We start from the raw sequence: 21,000 nt of genomic DNA on the forward strand, positions 1-21,000 counted from the left end.
GCTCATGGATTTATTTATAAATTTAGGGGTGTTTTAGCCATCTCCTTTCCCTGTGGTTTCCCACTACATTTACCCAGGAGCCATCTAGGTCTCACTTTGCACAGTTTCTCTCTGTCCAGGGAGATGAATCCTGTGTTAGCATCTGCACAGGAGTGTTTAAATTTGTAATTCAAATGGGTACAAGCTCCTGTGGCAGAAACTGCCAAGAGGTGCATGCATTTTTCATAATTATAAGGGATTCATTCAATGAAAAAAATGCACTAAATTGACTAAGTTATGGTGTCAGGCAGAGATGAACCTTAATGTTCAGATAATTAGAATATGAGATGCCCCTTGTAAAAATGAATGGGTCCTGCTGTGGGTTCCCAGCTTTTCTTTTGGAGGCTTTTCTCAGCTCTCCTTATACATTTCTGTATTAGAACAGCAACATCCTGAGACAGGTAGGGACTTTTCTGCCTGTTATGTTCTGTACAGAACAACTGAACCGATGTTACCATAGGAGGAAGAGTCCCTCATGAATTCAAAACCTACCATTCCAGTCTGGCAATGTGTTTCTGACTTCTTCCTCATGTAATTTGTGTTTTGTGCTTTCTTCCCTTATGCATTTTTCAGGCTTAGTTCATACATGATTTTAAAACTGTTTTCAAGGTTTTTACAGAAATAATAGTATACAAAACAAAACCCGCATTATTTAGTAATCTGAAATTATTTGAAAGAAAATGTGTCTAAACTATTCAATAAATCACACAGTAAACAGTGTACTGAGTAAACAGAAAAGCTGCCTGTGAGGGAAGCTTCTTTCTTGAGCCCTGAGGCAAACAACTTAAGGCTTGAGGCATAAGCCACAAATCTTGCTTGTTAAGTTTACAAATCACATTTTCTTTATAAATGAAAGACTTGTAAAAAGCACTCCACCCACTCACACTTCTGCAAGGGAGCATCTGAGACTAGTCAGTTTAATTCAGCAGTTGCTCTCTGCAGTACCCAAATTGCAGAAAGGTTGGTGATCCTGGACAGACCTGAAACAAGGCTGCGTAATGCAATGCCCGCCTGCCCGCCCTCCCTTTCTGTAGCTCCTGGATCAGAACTTCAGCCAGGACTCTCGTCCTTATCCCAACAGCTGTCATCATGATAGCAGAACCCCTTCGGGTGAAGGAGAAGACAGGAAGGAAGCAGGACTTCTAAGAATATGGCTTTAAAGCTAGGAGAATAAAATGCTTCTCCAGGTTAAGATTGTTTTCAATCAGCAGTGTGTGACCTGATGGAGAAATCAATAGTTTAAATTCTATGGCTTCACTCTGCTGGATATTAGAGTCACTGGTTGTACCAGCTCCCTCTGGCCATAAAATCAGTATGTGAATTTCAGTGCTGCCCTAACCTTGGACCTGGAGGGGGGAGCTGAGCAAGCTGGTGTTAAGCCACTATTTGGCCTCTCTCTTACAGGCTGCACTGGGGATTGGATGTAATTTATGAATATCTCTATTTATCTGAGATCTCTGGATCTTGGTTGCTATGATCTAAACAGTACTCTTTCAGGCAGGGCCCCTTAAATCCAGAAATCGTGCAAGTAAATCAGATGCTTTTGGGAACACTGGATTTATTCATATAGCTTAAGGAGTCTGCACAGTGAGCTGGGTGTTTTCTGGAATATGCAGTCAATCAGGTACTTCCTCAGATCACTGGATTTCTTGCACCAGCAGTGCGTAGTGTGTAATTGGCATGAATGTCTGGTACACCTCAGGCAAGCTGGAGGGATGCACAGAGCAGGCAGTCATCTAGGGCAGCAGACTTCTAGGACAGCAAATACCTATAGCTCTGTTGCCTGTTTTGTCTGCATCAGAGTCCTGAAAATGCAGGCTAGGGAAGGCTGTTACTGCAGTGACTGCTTCTATAAGCCCAGGCTCTCCCGTATTTCTCTTTTTAAGATTTGATTCAAAAAGGTGGGGAGATGTACTTTCCTTAAACTAATCTTTGAAAATATTTTTTGAAAAGATGTTATAGTATACTTGAGAGCACGCCAGTCATATAAGGTTTTCTCAAGTTTCCAGAATTAGCCTGTGGTAAAAAAAAGGCCCTGAGCCTGCTGGATTTAAGTCAGCACAACCTGTGGATTTTCCTGTGAGGTCTGGAACCTATGTAAATAGAATAGGCAGAGAAAAGTTCTGTGATCTGTGGTTTAGATTCATGCCAGAAGTTCAGTGGGGAGCAGTATTTCCCTAACACCCTCAGTTTCTTGTCTAAATAGCAAAAATATCATTCTTTTGGAAAGATAGGTAGGTATTTTAATCACAGGGATACAGGATTATCAGGTGTTTTGCATTTCCACACTGCAAAGTACAGTTGTAGAGGCAGGGATAGGAGAGTTGTCCTTGTTGCTGTCCTTCACTGTCATCTTGAGCCTATAAAACTGCTCCTGTTGTAAGAGTGGGCTTCACAGTAAATGAGACAAAAGAAAGCAAATACAGTCAACTTTCTTCAGGATTTTGTTACAGAGGGTGCAGCTGCTTATTCCTCTGAATAGTTTTAGACTGAAAGTAACAACCTTCTACCTAATTGTGCTTTTAGTCTACAACTTTACAAGCAACTCACTTGAGCAAAAGACTTCTGTAAAGTGTTGGGAACCCACATATCTTGTAAATGATAATTTCCAAAAACTAGAACACCTTTAGAAAGCATTTGCAGCAGTCAGCTTTTGCAGACAACAAATAAATCATCAAAAAGTGGAATATTTATTGCTGAGAAGTTGCAGTCTAAAGATGTGTTGGACACACAGTGGGTTCTCCTGACTGGCTATATGAAGCTTTAAGATGTGATAGGTGATAAAATGTTCGTTTTCTACTCTGTGCAGCAGTGTGTGGACAGCACTCGTGAATGCGATATTTGGTGTGGGGGTTTTTTGTTTCCCACCCTCCTTGTGGACTGCGAGGCCAGGGTGGGAGAGTGCAGGAGAAAGACTTGCAGTGCTGTGCCTTCAGTCCCTTCCAGGTAACAAACCTGTTTGGCTTCCATTTTGACAAAGCTAATGGAAAGAGGAGGGAGAATCATGTATTTCAACTATGTAAAATGGTAACAGTGAGTGACAGAGAAAAAGAACTGAAAAGATCTACTATGCCTGTTTCCAAATAGCTGATTTCCCCTTCCTGATCCGCGGACATCCGTGGGATTTCCCTGGGCTCAGTCCGGCTTCTGCTTGACTATGGGAAAGGTCCTGGTGGCTCTGACAGTAAATGAATTTGGTTCCCTTTGTGTGCTGACTTCAACTCAATGACCTCTGTTACCTTTTCATGCTATAAAACCAGATACCCAGACCACGGCTGGGCAAAATCCTTGAGCTGGGCCATGACCCTGTGCCAGTCGTGACTATATCATAACAAATATGTGGCAGCGAGCCATTCTGTGCACTCCTGCCTGCTGCTGCCGCCAGCAGTAGAGGTTGAGTGAGTCCTGTGATAATAGTGTAGACTCCTTTCTATTCTAGATTTTGCAGATTTTCTGGGAGTGTTAGTCCAATACCACTTCGTGGCAGTTGGTGCTATAGTATTAAAAGGCTACATTTTCAGCAAATTGTATCTAATTTGCTTTTTGTATTAAATCTTAAGATTGTTTTGTCAGCCTTTCTGTAAACAAAGGGCATAGGAAGTACAATTTCATAGAGATAAGAGATTTACATGTAGGCTGAGGAATGCATGAACAAAAAGACCTCCAGTATTGAGAAATAAATCCACGTCTTCCTTCCTTTTTGGGGGAGTCTGTATGCTACTGTGGTTGCTTACTCAGCTCTGATGGCCCTTTTGGTTACAGTACCAACTTTGCAACAACTTCACTAGAGGTTGAACTGGCTGAGAATAAATAGGTTCCTCTACTGTTTCACATGCAGAATGAAGTAGTAAGCTGTAGTTTCAGTACTGACAAATAACTATAATTTGTTCCTTCATTCTAATCAGAATTTTCCCACTGACTTCAGCTAGGCTCATTGTTAATAATAGGTGCCTTTTAGGTGGTTGGCTTACAATCTTAAATTAGATACCATGAGTGGGACTCATCTCATCTAACTGAGGCACCTAAAACCAGTCAGGTGAATTGTTCTGTAAAAATTCCTGTCTCTCTCCTTTGACTAAAAAGGGGGTCTAGATGGCCAGTTTCAGGAGTAGATGGTTACATTTTAGACATTTTAAGTAAGGTGATGTGAATTCCTTCCTGCTGACAGATTTCTGCCTCAAAACAGGGCTTGCTGAAATCTATCACTATTACCATTTTACTATTTTCAGCCTAGAGAATGCCCATTTAATGCTGAAATTTTCCTATGTTTTCTTCTTTAAAGTAATTTTTGGGAAATACCACTTACACATTATCTAATAAATTTTGTGCTGATCTAATGTAATTTTTGCTCCTACTTGTATCTTTTTTAATCTGCAGCTGTATCAGTAATACAAACATCTGCATGAAGAAAATTCTTGTTGCTAATTGTATTCACTCCAAAGGATGTTTTAATATGCATTAAACTAAACAAAATAGGAACAAGGTGTTTTAATGAAAAAAAGTAGAAAAAAAGTATGAATCTTACAGCTGTACTTATTAATGATATACAATAAGAAAAATTATGGTGATAATTTTCACTCAACCACCAGGTTTCTAAAAGTCACTTTTGATTTTACTCCTTTCAGAAACAACAACTTGTGAATGTTTTTCTGGGTGCATCATTAGTGCAGTAACTGGTACCCAAAACACCTGCGCTTTGTTCCCAGCTCGCTGCCACTGGGCAACACCCTTAACACTGTGCTGTGGAAAATGGTTATCTGTATCTAGAAGTGAACTGAGCTGGCACTGTCTGTGTGACTTAGAAGAGAAGGTAGTGAGTGAAAAATACTAATTTTATTCTTAATTATTAACCAGCATATGCTCTTTATTAAATAATGCCTTCAAGTTGGAAATTAACAGTTGATATTTTTGTTGCAGCAAAATATTTGTAAATAAAGTTTGTTGTAAATCTTGTGTTGCAACTGCCAGTGGCAAGAAAGTTGGGGAATGTCACGTAAGATGCAGAATCACAATCTGCTTTAGCTCATGCAGTCTGTTGACAGAAATGGATCCTGAGCTTTAGCTTTTTGCCCCATGGTTACCAGGGGCTTTAACCTGTCTGGAACTCTGTGTAAGACACAGAGACATCCAGTGGCTTAACAATACACTGCAAATAAACACATGAGAGAGAGAGAACTGTGAAATACTGAAAAAACTGATCGCCCTCTTCCATGAACATCTGGTAAACATTGATCTTTTCATGAAAATAACTCATTTTTCTTTTTATTTAATTTTGAAGCATTTCTATATAGCAACCTTACAATGTGCTATATTCTGCAGTAATAAGAATGGTATTAGGTTTTACTGGAGTATTTCAGAATTTCTCTGAAAGTGGTTCCTTCTGGAGAGGTTAGTGTATCCCATTTGAAAAGTTTTCAGGTTGTCCAAGGTTCTGTTATCCTGTTTCTTTCCTCTTCTGTCCTTCCAATTTCTTCTTTCTAGTGTTTGGATATTTCATTAACCTGACATCTGTTCTGTTTTAGGAGAAACCTGATAACAGCCCTACATCTCTACAGCTGCGATCCCAGATTGAGGTAAGCCCTGTGATTTTGATCATCTATTTTTGTTTGTTTATTTTTTAATTCATTATTCTGCATAAATTGGGCAAAGGCTGCTCTTGTGTCTGCTCTCACTGCTGTGTGTCTTTTGTTGCAGGAGTCACTTGGCCTCAGCAGTGCTGCGTCAACACCTGACACTGAAAGAAAGTAAGTGAAGGCACAGGAGGTGAGAAAGGATGGAGGGGAAATTTGATACGTATTTTCTTTTTTCATGGAGTAAATTTATTTTTGATTGCTTTGATGTTTCAAGATTCCAGATCCAGCCTCTATAGATGAAACCCAGTTTGGAACCTGCTCCTTCTCTCTTTCTCTTTTGGTGTTTTATTATTACTATTTTTTTTTTTTTTAAGGGAGAGTTGTTATCTTTTCTCCCCTTTGCACACATTTAGGATGTGCATACACTGATAAAACTGGCAGTCAGTGTTGAGGAGCATCACTGATTTCACATTCTCTGCAAATGAAACCTGCTTAAAAAAATAGCTTTCTGTGGCTAGACCTAAACACACCCAAAAAAAGATATGCAAGGGGAAGAGAGAGTTACAAACTTAAACCACTTTCCTCTTCCTGTGCACTCCTGGGTTTGTAACTGTGCTTTTGAAGAAGGTGCCAAGGGAATGAAGTATTTAAAAACAAGTTAAAAGGAACTTTAATTTTAGCAGTCCTTAATAAAAACCTCTCTGTGTGGAGTGAGAGGGTTCTGTTTACTGTCACCTCCTGCTGCAATATGTGTGCTTGTTTTCTGTGCCTCCATCCTTTGATCCCGAGATCTTGGATCCCTACTGCTAAGGGTAACGTGCAGCAGTGCATGAAGACAGCTAACACTATATTTCCAATTGCCTGCACTTTGTAGTGTGGTGCCAGCTGGAGTAGTTCAGAGGGTGTACATGGAATCCAGTTTTGCATGTGAGGTACTTTAGTAAGCTTTTATAATCCCACATTTGAATATCTTTCCATGTAGCTGTAATTCAACATTGGACTGCAATAGGAAAATTTAAAAAAATTGCTGCCATTGCTTTTGCTAGTTCAGTAGAACCAGTGTCAGTCACAGCGGGAGCCCTTTACGGGGTTCACCTCACTGACTACTGGCCATGTTAAAGTTGGGTGTGTTGCACAGAACAGCTGCTTAGGTGTTTCATGTAGGAACTTCTGAAAGGTGATTCATGCCAAAGATCTTGGAAAGTGAAAATTATCTTTTAGAGGTGCCTTGTCTCTCTTCATCAATCACAGCGAAAGCACTGATGACCGGCTTGAGATAAATTTTCAAACAGCTTAAGACAGATGAGGTGAATTCTACTTTGGGCACCATCACTGCCCCCATTTTTACATGCTGTTAACAGAGAAAGCTTAAATGGCCTGGAGTTTAGAAGTGGTGCTTCAGATATTGAAAAATCTCTTTCACATGGAGAAGGTCTCTTCAAGGATACCTCCCTGCCTTTCATTCTAATGAAACCAGAAGTGCCAAGTGGATGGGAACTTTACAGGAACTGTAGGCTGGGAAGTAAGCCTCCAAGGTTCTCCTATAATCATAATACATTTCTCTCAGTCTCAAAGCACTTTACCTGTGGGTGAATATCATCATCCCACTCACTTCAGGTAGTGATGAGATGGAGATCTCACAGGAGAACAACACACAGTTGGGAATAGATTCCAGGTCTTACAAGCTGTAGCCAGTTTCCCAAACTGTGTCTCTCTGTTGGTGTTGTACCACAAATAACTGAGGAGACAATATCTACAAAAGCATCTTTTGAGTGACTGTATTCTGAGAGAGACAGTTTATTTCATTGAAAGAAAAATAACCTCATTATCTTAGTTCAGATGGGAGAGTCCTGTGATTATTCTCAACCTTTCRAAAATGAAAGTGTACGTTTTGAGGATACATTTATCAGTTGGAGCACATACATGATTTACCCAATCAAATATATGTAACTGGCACAGGGGAAATTGTGTCAGAAAAACTGTGTAGTAAGAAACAAGGCAACATGATGCATGCTGATTTGGTAAAGGGTTGAAAATAATAAATGTTATCTACTTAACGCCATAGAAAATAATCAAAACAGCAGTGATACAGGCCCATACTTATTAATGACAGCCTGCCCCATCAATGCTGCTTTCATTCCTCCAGCTCAGAGGCATTCCCTTGTCAATTCAGCCCTGTTCCAGAGACGGAGAACTTAAAATGGTTCCTGCAGATCAATTTTATAAATCCATCAAATATTTTTGTTCTTGTTGCTGACATGCTGAACTTGGGCTTTTGGGGGCTCAGTATTTAATTTATGGTTTTCAGCTGAATTTGCTGCCTGGACATGCTACCAGAGACAGGAAAGCTTGTCCCTTTTGGGACAGYGCATCTGTGGCCTGCTCACTGCAGTGCTGTACGATAGATCGGGGTAAACCTTTTACAAAACTTTCATTGGTGAAAAATTCCAGTTTGTTAAACCTGAAACTTGATGCAGATGTGCATTGGTGGCTCATATTCAGAAGCAGATTTGGGGGCAGAAAGAAAGATTGGTCCCCAAAATAGCCATCCAGGTGCTGAGGTGCTGAAAAATCTGTTGTTGTGAATACCCTTCCAAGGTCTAAGTAAAAGTTTGGCCAAGAATAAGTTACACTTCCATGTATTGAAAATACAGCCTCTTTCATGGAGTGAGCTAAGGTTAATTTCAGTATGTTGCTCTGAGTGGATTGCTTCAGGAAGTAAAAGCAGTCATGGAAGAACTGCATGTCGGGGCAGGGAGGAGAGTGCGAGTGGCTCAGTGGAACGTAGTAGTTCTTGGTAGCTTCCCTCACCCAAAGTTGCTGTTCATGCACCCCACAGCTTACACTACCAAGGTCTAAAGTTTTAAAATAACACATCTGGATGGTTGTTTAATTTGACAGAGTTGAGAGATTCCAGACAGAGTGAGGCTTTGAGGAAGTCTGGAAGAAGCTGTTTATTTTAACCTGGTTTGGTTTTGTTTTTCTGTGGTGCCCAACTGAAGAGAAAGACTGACAGGCTCCACTGTACACCACAGTGAAAACAGATCAGCCTTGAAGCTATGTGGTAGAAAAAAATCCAATTCATGTAGACATGCAGTTTACATGCAGTCTTGCCTTAAGTCCTACTAACCATGCTGCCCAGGTCATTATTATTTCCATCTGTTCAAAGCCAGTGTTAAATTAGTTGGTCCCCTCAGTCCAGTAACTTGCTGAACAGCTATCTGTCTAGTGGGCGATCTGGTGTAACATAGAAGAGCAGCCTTAGTGTCTGGAGGGAGGCAAAAGGGGTTAAATGAGCTTGGAGACATAGTGGGTTGTCACTTCAAGTGATTGTCCTTCCAAAAGGCATTTGGAGCAATATTACTTTCCTCTGTTGCTGACAATGCTGCTGCTGTTCAGTAGATGGAACTATAAAAAAAGACTGTCTGTACGTATGGACCTACTCTGTACATTACATATGTCCTACCAAAAATGTTTTTTGTTGGATTGATTCTGATAAGCAGAGAAGAAAATTCACTGTAGCAAAGGCCTCTAAGATTTACGTGAAGTTGTGTGGAGGATGATACCAAAGATACTGATGTGACCTCAAAAGCTATCAGTAAACAACAGAAGACAAAGTCGTGTTTGTTCGAGCTTTCAGCTCACAATTGCTCTGAGTTTTTGGCCATACTAGCGTTCCTGCTGTAAATTGAAACAGTTGGGCAGGCTTCCTAGTTATATAATATTCAGCAAATAACTCAAAACATGTAATGGCTTGTCTGAAACTTTTTTCTCGTAATAGTAAATTTCATTCCCCTCTACCCTTTCCAAAGTTCCCTTCTCCTTTTAAATTGCACTCTTATTATCGGATGTGGTGCTAGTGTAATTTTGCAGATTCTCAGTCTGTCTTCAGCAGAGTGGCAACATCATCTTTATCTGAAACAGTGATATTTTTCATTTTGAACACAGATCTCCCCAGAACTGCGAGTGCTCCAATACAGACACACTGACTCCTGGGTTTGCTAGAAGAATGATCAATATAATAAATACCCAGTAAATGTGTTCTTAGTTGTTATTATTGCTCCTTTGTCCCCATAACATGTTGATCCGGGGATGCATTGTAGATACAATTCCTATTATTTCTAACTGATGGCAACACCCCAAGGATGTTTACTCAAGCAGGAGACTGAGCAGGGTTTTCTCATAATTGTAAACAGAGTATTTAAAACAATGTAATCCAACTTTTAGCCTGTTCTCAGTTCCCGTTTTGAGCAGTCAAGTCTACATGACAGACYGATGAGCTCTACATGTTTGCCAGGAAATCCAGGTTAAACCTGGTCCCCTGAACTCAGGCTTCTGCATCCTGACTCTCATCCTGTTTTTAGAAGAACTGGGGATGTTGCAGAGGGGTAGTTGTGTGTTTTCTGTCTTGGGAAATAGATCTGTTTGCTGTCACTGGCTGGTCACTCTGCTGGCTTCTGGGCAAGTTTCAAATGGAGTGTATCAGAGAACTGCCAGGAAAGAGAGGGGAGAGAGTGAGAGACCCCAGAGCATACAGATAGGATGAGGTACAGTCACTCCTGTACACTCATTTTTTCTTTGCAGCTGCAAGAGAAAGGAAGGACAAAAAACAATGCATGAGATGACAGTTGCGAATGTATCTGGCATTTCACAGGCATTCCCATCACCTTTGCATGCCAGTGGATGTTACGAATTGCCACATCCTACGTGAATTGCCTACTGTTTCTTGAACTGTACCACTCAAACATGTTGCTGTACAAGTAAATGGTCATAGTTCATATTAGGCGCACACCACAGTCCATCCTGGTGTACTTCTCAGGCAGCAGCACAATACATTTTAAGCATTCTGTGTCCAGTGATCCTCAAGACCTGAATGCAAGACTCTCCCAGCACAGGGAGTTGAGCAGAAACTGGCTTGTCAAGCAGAAGATGCTGGAGAGCACCATGCCCAGGGCAGCATTGCTCAGGGGCCTTGCGTGCCAGCACAGGGGAGCTTCTGTGCCTCCAGCAGCTGTTTGCTTAACTCTTGCCTCAGCTGTTCATGGGAGTGAATGTCTTTCTCATGCTCTGTGTGTGTGTCAGACATAAGTCTTAAACCGAGCTCCCTGAATGCTGAATTCATACAGTTTGGGCTAATCTCTGATTGCGTGTTACGAATGGTAGAGGAGGAGTTGGAAGCTGCTCAGTAGTTAGGGCTTTCGCTGAGGTTGTCAGCAGGCAGCCAGTGAAGCCACAACAAAAGTGGATATCTGCATGCTTTATTGTCTCTGTAGGAGAAACTATTGACTGAATCTCTTCTTAAAGGTTTGCTACAATGGGTATGCTGTAGTAAACCCAGTCACCATCCTGTGGTGTAAACTTGAACTCCAAATCAGCCTAAGGCAGGGAGAGTGCCTGCAGTTCAGCTTTTCCATGTTCCACAGTGTTTTTCAGTGAAAACAGCAATGTCTTTAAAAAAAAGGCTTTCATTTTGCAAAAGAGTCCATGCAGGCCTAAATTCTGGTCCCTTTGATATGCTGATCTCCTGCCTTTTGCCAGTAATTTTTGACAACAAATTTCCTAATCCTCTTCCTCTGAAGCCTGCAGACTGCAGGTCAAGATTTGAATGTAGGAGGTCATTAAATCGTTACTCCAGGTCATGGATGTGAGGGCTTAAATTCTGTCATATTTGATTCTGGCAGCTTGTCAGGGTGCTGAAATTAACTGTGGCAGCTCTCTGTGAGCTCATCTGCAAGGAAACAGGAGCACTGCTCTGACGGGGACATGAGGCAACGGGAGGGAAACTGAGAAAACAGAAAACAAACAAACCCCCCATATCCAGGATGCCAAAGGCTGCACTTAATTAGTGAGAGAATTAGTGAGTTCCTTTCGGGTAGGTTAAAAATGGAAAGGAATATTGGAGGAGAAAAGAGGAAGAAATAAAAGCCTGCTATACTTGAGATGTCTGTGTTTAAGATGTTTCTTTATACCCTGTGCTTGCAGGAATCAAAAAGAATCAGTGAATGTGTATGGCTCTGTATTCACTTGTTTGAGGTCTGATTTAGTCAGAGCCAGATTATTCAGGCTGCCTTTAAGCAGCCTCCCGAAGAGAAGTAGGGCAGGAAACTCCCACAATAGTCCTCACAATGGGAGTGAGAGGCCAGCCAAGCGCGGCCTGCAACACGTGAGCAGGGAAACCAGTGTGCCTTTGAGCAGCTGGAAGAAGATTTCGATCCTGGTAATTTTGTATTAGCAAGCATGAAGGGCTCTTTTCACAGGGAAGCCAAACTTGTCGCAGCTAGTCGACGTGGCAAGTAATACCCAATGCACACAGAACGGAGAGGTGCGTTGCATTTGCTACGCTGCTCCCCGCTCTTTGCTATCGAAGAGTTTTTAGTTGACAATTATCTGCCTCCCGGCTCGGACCCCTCAGTCACTTATTAAATACTTGAAGTAGCACCCTTTGCCTGCTGCCAGTTACTGTACTGAGCTTATGGAGCCAACGTGGTTATTTCCATGTCGGTCATGGTAGGAAATGCACATAGGCACACAGAGCCCACAAGCAGCTCAGTGTTTGTTTCCACTGAGAAAGTTTTGACCTGCTTAAAGAGCCATTGCTATGGAAACCTAATGAGAAGATAATTGAATGAAACGTCTTTGCTTTCCATCTCTTTCTCACACTGGTGCCAGCAAGGTCAGAACCTTGCAGGCCTGCTTTCTCTTCAGGTTCATGCAAATTTGATAAAAATACTAAAGGCCCATTTTCTTCCCTGTGCCAGCCTCCAGTTAGATAAATTATCTTGTATTCAGTCAGAAGCAGTTATAGGTCTGTCAGTTTTTCATATTGATTATGTGACTGGGCCATTTCTAGTGCACACAGATAACCAAATGGCTTTGCAGCAGAGCCAGTGCAGGCTTTTGTATTGGTTTATTTACCACTATGAATGTGAATAATATTTGTAGATTGAAAATCCCATCCCAGGCATTTTCCTCAATGGGTTATAAATAGTCATTGGGAAGAAATAAGAGGGCTAGTATCAGTTTGTTGAAGATCATAACGGTAGTGGTTTCATTATCAGATAGTGTTATGCACCTGTGGATTTTATGGTGCATAAATGAAATGTGGCTGTGTGTTAAAGCACATCTGCATTTAAAATACTTAGTGGTAAAACAAAAACCCATCAAAAATCATGTCATTCTCAGCTCTCATGTTTGTTTTCTTTTGAGAATGATGAGCTTTTGAAAGTCAACAGACGCATTCATAAAAGCAGCACATGGTGTCATTTGTTTCCTTTTCCAATTCTGTAATGTACCAGCACAAAGCTATTTCACATCTCAGGGCATGTATGACTGCATGTCTTGTAAAATCAACTACTGTGTATGCACGATAAGCCCTGGCATTTTTCTATCTGAGATCAGAATCAGTCTGGAGTTAATAGGTAAAGCTCTAGCCCAGAAGCTCAGTACAGCCTAGTTAAAAGCCTTCTTTATAGTCAGGTACTGTCTCAGTGGGCCTGTGTCGCAAATGTGTGTTGGTTCTTCCATGTACTCTGATTTCTGGAGCCCATCTCCAGAATTCGAGAGGTAATTTGTGAAAGGAGGGAATGGTTCGGTATAGCAAGGTCATTCCAGCTGCCGAATCGAAAGATAGTTTCGAAGACCATTTTGCATGCCTGGCTTTGCATATAAAGGTGATGAACCTACAGGCTGCTAAAAGAACTGGAAGTGCCCTCCAGAGGCAGCCCTCGTGTCCAGCTCTTTGTTATCAAAAGCATCCGGTCTCTTCCATATCTTTCAAGGACCCTCTTAAAAGCAGTTAGGCCTTTTACTGCTTCTCTCCCATCCTCTGCCTACTGTTGGAAGCTTGTCCAAATAGGAAATTCTAACTTCCTCTTTTCTAATTTCTTTCCAGCTTATATCTACTTGTTCCTGTGCCTGTTGTATTAACAGGGAATAAATTAATCTTTTTGCAGCTTTCAGTTTGACAAGCTGAGCAGGCAAAACTTTTCCAGCCTTCTCTCTTAAGATAACCTGTCCATTTCTCTGGCTCTTCTAACAGCTTTTATGCTTCTCTCTTCTGGTTTTAATCCATCTTTCTTGAACATGAGTAATTACAATTGTACAGAATATTTCTGTATATATTCATTCTTCATGCTGCCATTGGAATTTCTCATCCTTATGCCTTTTAGGATTACAGTGGGTTTTTCTCAGTCATCTTTTATCAGCTGGTATCCTCAGGTACTCTGTTATTTGCAACTGGCAAACTTCCAGTGTTTGAAAGATGCACCTAATTTTGTGTCACTGAGTGTTCTGATATAATATACTAAACTCCACTGAAACCATCATCTCTCTAAGGCTGGAATGTAGAAATATTTTCTGTTATTCTCCAAAGTAGCTCCATGTTTAGGTATTCTGTTGTGCTGCTTTTTTTTTTAGTTTCAGCTCTGTGGCCCCAAGAGGACCTAAGTACAGGCCTAGAGCTGGTTTTTAATTTGTGAGATTAATGGATTAAAGTTTTGACCCATTCTTAAGCTCACTTCCAAAGATTCTTCACTGATAAGAAAATACTCCTCCCCTTTGGCCATAAATCTTTTTTCTCCCTTCTTGTCTGAGCATATACCCATAGATTTTGTCTGCTATATGCTGTGACAGAGCACATTTCATGTGAAAGCTTGCTAATGAAGTTGTACATCAGACCACAACAAAAATGAAGGCCTCCACAGTGGAGTAATGGCATTTGGCTCCTTTTCAGACACGCAGTGCTGAAACTTCTGCCAAGTGTCACTGCATCATTAACTTTCAGTACAAGTTATCAGTCTATGAATGGAAGAGCACAAATCACTTTCAGTGCATGTTCACAGAGGAGCTGCAGGTTTAACACAGTAAGGGAGTGTAACTGGCAAATCAAACATAAAGCAACTCCGAGGTACCATGGAATTTTTCACCAGACATCTAGGAAGTAAAATGCTTGATTGATTTCACTGAGGATTTTAAAGAGTCAGAGTTGCCTGGTAGAACTAAGAAGCAAATGCCTTATCTTATCAGGCTGTATGTGGTAGGTTTTGTCAGCATTTCTATCTTTTAAGAGCAGCTGTTAGCATTTTCAAGGTCAGCCCAGACATGGAAGATTTCCTCTTTAGAGAATGCATGACAGGATAATCAGAATTTGCATCCTCTGATGAGACTCGGTATAGTTTTCAAATCAGTTATAAAAGAGAAGGTGGTCTGCTTGCTGTGGATACTTCTCTTCTCCTTACTATGTTTAGTTCAGGAACATCAGAAGTTTGCTCCTACCGCTGTTCCCCTTCTTTGGTAACCAGTGTGGGACGGGCTGGTGGCTTCAGGCCAATTCCCAGTGAGCAGATGCCAAATGACAAACATTGCCACTACACCTGCTACTTATTTGCATCACTGTTGGCAACTACAGAAGAGAAGAAAAGGATTAAAATGGATTTGGAGGTTGAACCGCGCAAGAGATTGCCTCTCCAGTTTGAGGCTGATTTTACTGATGAAGCAAAGTTCTGATGATTGATATATTTCATTTCTAAGGATGGTGATTTGGTGAATTTAGTGGATACTGAGTTCATGTAAGATAAGTGGAATAACTGTGTTAGCTTGATGGGTGAGGTTCATGCCCAGGTGCAGCATGTTAATAGGATCAGTTTTTTTAGTTCCATCAGAACTTGGCTTTCTTTTTACTTTGTTGTCTCCATACAAAAGTCCACCTACTCTATATCTGGTGTCCCTTTATTTAGAATATATCGACAGCTTTACCTATGAATAGCAAGATAAAATCCTAGCCCTGTTGAAAGTCTGTGTTAATTTTGACACTGGGTTTTGGGGGGATTTTACCCCAAAAGTCTGAGGTTTTTTTTTTCCTCCTGTGTTTGTATTTAGGCTTCTGAAAACTAAGCATTTGGCTGCAAATTACCTGTGTCATTAACTTTTCCCCTCCAAGGGTAAACTTTTGCAGCAAGGAAATTAGTAAATGTCTCCTTCTATCTGATGCAGTCCAAATCTGATATTTGGTTGCTTCAGTTGGTGTAAAGCTTTTGCTAGATTAAATTTCTAATCAGACTGAAGTTGAAGGTGGTGGCATTTCACAGCTTCACTGTGCCAAGCCCTGTTTGCCTAGATGAATTACTAAATCAAACTGAAACTTCATACTCTCTCATTTCCCCTTTAATGATGTCTTTGTAATTGATGAGTGTGTTTTTCATGGTTACAAAACATTGGCCAGTAATTGCTTACATCTTTTAAAATTTGAACTGGTTTAAACTAAAATTTTCCTTCGAGCGACTTAGTGAATTTATCAAAAACTCTTCAATGCCCTCTTCTGGGAGTCTAAGAAAATGCAGGGAGCCTGTGCAAAACCTACAGACAGCAACTAGAATATGCCATATACATATTATGTGACCTCATTCAGAGAATGATTTGGCTTGAGGTCTTCTTGGTATGCTGGCGTATGTATGTTTCCATTTTGCCTGGACTCAGTACAGCCAGAGCACAATAGGGCATTGTCATGTAGTAGGGTAGAGCTCGCAGAGCAGAATCACTGCCGTAGTGCTTTGCACTTGGAGCCTCAAGCAAAGCTATTGAAGCTGGCATAAGTCGTTTCACTGGCTTGGCTCAGCTTGGTTAAATAGAGAGTCCCATAGGAAGGCTTCAAAGAATTTCACAAAATTTGGTAATTTCTATTAGCTCTGTTTATACAGACAGAAAAAAGGCAGCTGAATGGGGTAATGTTGGCTCGTCAGAGATCCCACAATGAACTGTTGGCACAGAGTTGAAATCCATTACTGAAAACTGGTTCAATGAGCTTAAAGACTGAGGAGAAAAGATTTACTTACTATTTTGGTGGGTTGTTTGTAAAATCCATGTTCTGCTGGAACAAGTCTCTCTAGCTAGCTTTTGAGTAAAAACTAGTGGGAAAACACACAGATGGGAATCAGAAGAAAGAACCTGTAGTCTCCTGCCATCTATGGACACTTCATAGGGTCTGGACACATTTTTTTTGCCTTGTCTTTAAATCTATACTCCTCTCTTCCTCACAGCAGCTTTCTGAAAGTTTAATGAATGAGTATTTATAAAGTATTTTCAGATGAAAGACAAATAGGTTAAAATTGTTATACAAGTAAGCAAATACCAACATCCCAGCACTTCAGTTTCTAAGGCAGCCAAAATACTATTTTACAAATGAAAAGGGAGGAAGTATGTGAAAAAGTGTTTTTCTGAGGGGTCCCTAGACTCCTTTGGCTTAACCATAGGTTTCCGTTAGTGTATATATTTCTATGCTGGTCACAAAGGGCTTGTTTCAGAGCTTTCAGAGGGGAACTAAGTTAATGCGGTCAGACCAGTGGATTCGGTTGCTGTTTCCAACTTGCTGTGTTGGGAAGAAAAGGGAAGAGAAAACAGCTCATGATATATTGTTTGGAAACTATAATTTACTCAAATCAGACTGCTCCTGTGAAATGTGAGAAGTCTGCATCAATAAGTCCATTTCTCTTTTATGTTCTAGGCTCTCTGTTCATAAATCAAGTTCTGAAGAAGGCTCTGTAGGTCAGTATATTTCATTTTATTTGATACTTCTATTGAATTCTTAAACAGTTTTTCAGTTTTGCTTGTGCTAGGATGTGAAGAGCTGAGTAAACATAATGCCAGCAGAAGTCAGCAGCATTTGGGTGTGTGGGGATGGTGAGTCTTAACAGCTTTAAAAATGGGATGTTGGGTCTCTCAGTGAGAAACTGCCCAACCAGAATTGTCATTTCATAAATATGCAGCTTTTGACTTGTTCTACTGAATTTCAAATGTTAGATCACTGCTAGCCTATTCATTTATATTCTGAAAGCTATCACCAACAGTGAATAACCATTTTTTTTTGTTATTCTTGTTAATGTCGTGTCCGAGTCTCTTTGTTTCTGAAATATTTTGCATTCTTAAATATGTATTTGTTTTCCATTGTATTTCTTTCTTTTTTTTGACTTACAATAGTTAGTTCAGATTGTTATCCTAACTCATTAGTTAAAAAATCCAGAATTTTATCAGTTTATTTTGTTCACTGAAGAGTGAAAGAAAAACTGCTTTCTTTTAATTTTTCTTGAGACATCACAGTGTCTAATTTGGAGCTATATTTCAGAGAGTCAGTAAATCCAGTTTTAGTGCTCCTAGGGCAAGATCCAAAATGCTATAGTCATATGCAGAAATGCAGTGGTCCAGTATAAACTACATTCATCCGAATTTTTCAAAAGTGGAGTGATGAACTAGTTTGGTATCGGTAGCCTTTCTGCCAGATAAGGCACACTATGTTCTCTTGCAGATGGCATTAACTTTATAGCATGCACCCTGGCTAGTTCAATAGAACATAATTGTATGTCCTCCCTTGATCCAGATCCTGTTTCTTTTTTAAAACAAGTATTTCTTGGTCATCAAGCACTACGCAGATCTGATACTAACGGAGATGGAGTCCCAGCCTTGTACAGTACTGGCACACAAAGTACAGGAGTCACAGATACAGCTAATGATTTCATAAAATTTCTCATGTCAAGTAGCAAAATGTGTATGTGTGTGTGTATGTGTGTGTGTGTACATATATATATATATATAGGTAGACACACACACACATATATATGTATATAAAGTATTTGTTTTCTGTATAGATATGCACACACACGTTAGAAAATTCCTTATCTGACTTGTGGCTTAGGCTACAAAATTGTGATTCAGCTAAAGAGAATAAACCAACAAAATATTTCAAAAACACTTCCAGGCTTGATATTAACAGCTCAACAAATATCAAAATGAATGTAAAATATTTTCTTTTTATAGTTCAAAATATGTAAGTTACTGACTTATCTCAGTCCTCTATAGCATTGGCAATCATCAAAGAATGTGCATTTCCTTGGAACAGCTACATCAGCATAGTTCTAGTACAGAATACATTAAGAAAAACAGAAGATTTGGGGATTCTTTATTCTTGTTTTCGGCTTAGAAAATACAACTTAATGCTTGAAAACTTCTCTAGTGTTTACTAATTAATGTTTTTTTTTCCAAAATTCTCCTTCCCCTTCCCTTCATCCCCCCCCCCCCTTTCCCACTTTCCTTTTAGGGAAAGCAGACTGGAAAAAGAAGAATAAATATTTTTGGCAGAATTTCCGAAAGAACCAAAAAGGACTAATGAGACAGACTTCCAAAGGTAAATCCTTTTAAGGACACACAACCTATCCGTATAAAATATAAGGAGCAAACATCACAAAAGAGTAAAATTCATTTGTAACAGTGTGGCAGTTACGGGTCTGTAGATATGCAAAGCTCAGGAAGATGAGTTGCATTTTGCAAGGCTGAAACTGCATGAAGCTGGAGGCTTTCATACCTGATGGTACCTGTGTCAATGACGACATGCGTGCGCACGCACATACACACACACATGCACACACGCACTTGTGTGTTTATAAGTAGTATGTGTAAATTAACCAGATGCTTTTCCTTCTGATCCTGACTTAATCTGAGTAACATTTTGTAACTTTGACCTATTTACTTTAGGCCTAAACCCAGCCTTTCTCTCATTGCAGGAAAAGCCACTACAAGAAGGAGTAATAAAAGTGCATCTGGTGAATAGTGAAAATGTAGAATCCATTCCACTTAAATTGTCAGGTCTCTTTTTCTAGTGCTTCTCAAAGATACAGCTGTGCATTGCTTTAAGTATTTTTCTTCATGAAGAAAATTCCTGTTTCCCCATGTGTATCTGTTAGATCCTTATGTTGCAAACAGATGCTTCCCCAAATCACTATGACTGTGTTCAAATAGATTGTGAAAGATGACAGGAACCCATTTATGAGGTTGAAAAGGGGCACATTTACATTGTCAGTTAAGCATGGGTCCTTGTCTGCTCTCCAGACAAGTTCTAACTGTCCATGTTAACATGCCAAACTCATACCGAGAGGACAGGTCCTGGATTTGGGAGCCCAAACACATCCAACACCTTGTGTCAGCTCAGTTGCCGGTTCCATAGTCCGGACAGATTGAACAACGTGGCCTGTCCTCAGCTGGGAGGGCTCAGCACACCATTCCTGGAAAGGCATTGCATATTCTGTAGCAACAGACTACAGTATTCCTCACAGCTAAGTTCAGGACTTCTTCGGCATTAGCACTTTCTCTTTTCTTTTGATTCCTGTCTCAAATGACTTCAGGGTCGATAACCACCTGATGATTTGGGTCACATTTTGTTTCTCCTTGTCATGATCTCTTGATTTCAGTGTCAAAGTAGACTTAGTTTTGTAGCCCTAATTTACTTAGCTTGTTGATAAGCTTATCATTGTCTTGTTCAGTTACACAGTTCAAATCGTACTATGAGACTGCTCTGGGGAAGGTCTGTTCTGGCCAGTCAGATCCACATAGGAACCAGATTCCAGGGCACTGGGTGAAATCCAATTTCAATATACTCCTCTCTCCATGCATGACCTCTTACACATGCTTGTTATCTCTTTCCTTTTTCCTCCAGGAGAGGATGTAGGTTATGTGGCCAGTGAGATCACAATGAGTGATGAGGAACGGATCCAGCTGATGATGATGGTCAAAGAGAAGATGATCACTATTGAGGAGGCACTTGCTAGGGTATGATATGTGCACATTTCAGTTTCCTTGAGAAAGATACTTTAGAATGTAGGAAATGGCAATTTGGAGTTTGCAGTTGCTCAGAAAGGATAGGAGAAGGGGAGAAAACCTGCCTGTTTATCCCATCTCACTAGATAATATAAATTAGATGGTGATTTCCTTGTTTATAGGAAAAGTGAGATTTAGCTAACAAAAGATGGGAGTCAACTCAGCCAAAAGTAGATGTCTGATGTACAGCAGATGAGTTGAATCCTAAAAGCTTTTACTTCTCCCCACTGGCTCTAAAGGGAGCCAGTCAGGGAAAAGCTCAAGTGTAGACATTTACATTGCAAATGTCTAAAGTTAAGGGAGATGAATCCCACCTTTAGTATCTCTTATTTTTCATACATGTTCATAGGTTTTTTTAGAATAGTAAAAGAAATGCTTCAAGTGTTGCTGGGGTTGCCTTATTTTCTTCAGAATGGATTTTCTTCTTACGATTTTTGTGCTACTTATGGCTAAAGGGCAGTTTGATCGAAGACTTCCATTTTCATACATTAAAATTTTATAAAATACTAACTTTTAAGCTGAAATTTATTCTGCTTGTTTTTTAGCTGAAAAGGTGGTGTTTTGTTTTATTAAGCTTCAAGAAAACATATTCAGCCATTTTTGGCATTTGACATCAAAATGAAAACAGATGTATTTTTTGATAAATACAGTGGCTGACACAACTGTTTCTTTACAAAATCTGAATGTTAATGAACCCCAGGAAAAATAACGATGAAGGATTGTATTTGTGTAGCAATAAGGCTGAGATTTT

General features: G+C 40.1%; 1 protein-coding gene across 2 annotated transcripts in view; it reads left to right on the plus strand.

The window, feature by feature from the left end:
* Positions 1–21,000, plus strand: part of SASH1 (SAM and SH3 domain containing 1) — a 128,877-nt gene that overhangs the window by 56,340 nt on the left and 51,537 nt on the right. The window contains exons 3-7 of one of the 2 annotated variants that reach the window (XM_026083832.1): positions 5,562–5,612; positions 5,734–5,783; positions 17,110–17,150; positions 18,697–18,783; positions 20,089–20,201. In XM_026083832.1, coding sequence (XP_025939617.1) covers positions 5,562–5,612; positions 5,734–5,783; positions 17,110–17,150; positions 18,697–18,783; positions 20,089–20,201 — 342 coding nt within the window. The remainder of the gene's footprint in view (positions 1–5,561; positions 5,613–5,733; positions 5,784–17,109; positions 17,151–18,696; positions 18,784–20,088; positions 20,202–21,000) is intronic. The other variant, XM_026083839.1, reaches the window with a different exon arrangement.

This window comes from Apteryx rowi, unplaced genomic scaffold (genome assembly GCF_003343035.1).
Source record: "Apteryx rowi isolate R43461 unplaced genomic scaffold, aptRow1 scaffold_118, whole genome shotgun sequence".
In the NCBI taxonomy this organism is placed as follows: domain Eukaryota; kingdom Metazoa; phylum Chordata; class Aves; order Apterygiformes; family Apterygidae; genus Apteryx; species Apteryx rowi.